The sequence below is a fragment of the Penaeus monodon genome, chromosome 33, assembly GCF_015228065.2.
Source record: "Penaeus monodon isolate SGIC_2016 chromosome 33, NSTDA_Pmon_1, whole genome shotgun sequence".
NCBI lineage: Eukaryota > Metazoa > Arthropoda > Malacostraca > Decapoda > Penaeidae > Penaeus > Penaeus monodon.
The window spans coordinates 8,165,767-8,166,494 of NC_051418.1; the positions used below are offsets into that span (position 1 = coordinate 8,165,767).

Consider the following 728-nt stretch of genomic DNA (forward strand, 5'->3'; position numbering starts at 1 on the left):
TCATGACATTTACAACTATCATTTAAGAACAGCTCTTTAAAGGGTAAGTAACAGTTTGATGCTTAGCCATGTAAGAGTAACAGCAGTGTTTCAGTGAATATGGCAACATTAATCTTACAATCATCCTTTCCAGTGTTATCAAGACATTAAAGAAGATGAAGATTACAGAATCTCTTGTTGCTAAGGTAGTTCCCAGCCGGACTTTCTCAGTCCAGATCCACCCAACGTTAGATAAGACTCTGGTCATGATTGGTGGAAAATATGGAGAGCTTGGTAAGTAATTTTGTATTAGTCTGAGGAAAGTTAAGTCAGAATTCTGTATATTGTATCAATAGGTTTTGTGAATATCGTTTTTATGTATTTAGTGTGTGGGACCTTGTATCAAAGGATATATTTTGTGAAAATGTTTTTAGTTATCTTGCATTTGGTAGGAATTCTAACCTGTCAGTCAAGGAAGAATTTAGATGAAGTTGTGTATAATGTAGTTTTGGTTTTTGAGAACTTTTAGAGCAAGACTAGGAAAGAGAGGCAAAATGTGAAATGGAAATGTTTTTCCCATTTTTTATGTGAATCCAGGGAACAGCAAATTATAATATTTGCAAAATATTAAGTGACACTAAATAGAAAGGTCACCTAGAAAAAAAGGTTGCAGTTCTGTGACAAAGTTTATCATGGAAAAGGAAAGCATGAGTTAATAAGCAGTTCTGGAGAACCATTGAACATTATCC

At 33.9% G+C, this 728-nt stretch overlaps 1 protein-coding gene across 1 annotated transcript in view; it reads left to right on the top strand.

Moving 5' to 3' along the window:
• Window positions 1–728, top strand: part of LOC119593977 (WD repeat-containing protein 76-like) — a gene marked incomplete in the record, with an annotated part of 16,767 nt that overhangs the window by 8,787 nt on the left and 7,252 nt on the right. Inside the window, 1 exon segment of the mRNA XM_037942998.1 lies at window positions 134–273. Within this exon segment, the coding sequence (XP_037798926.1) occupies window positions 134–273 (140 nt within the window).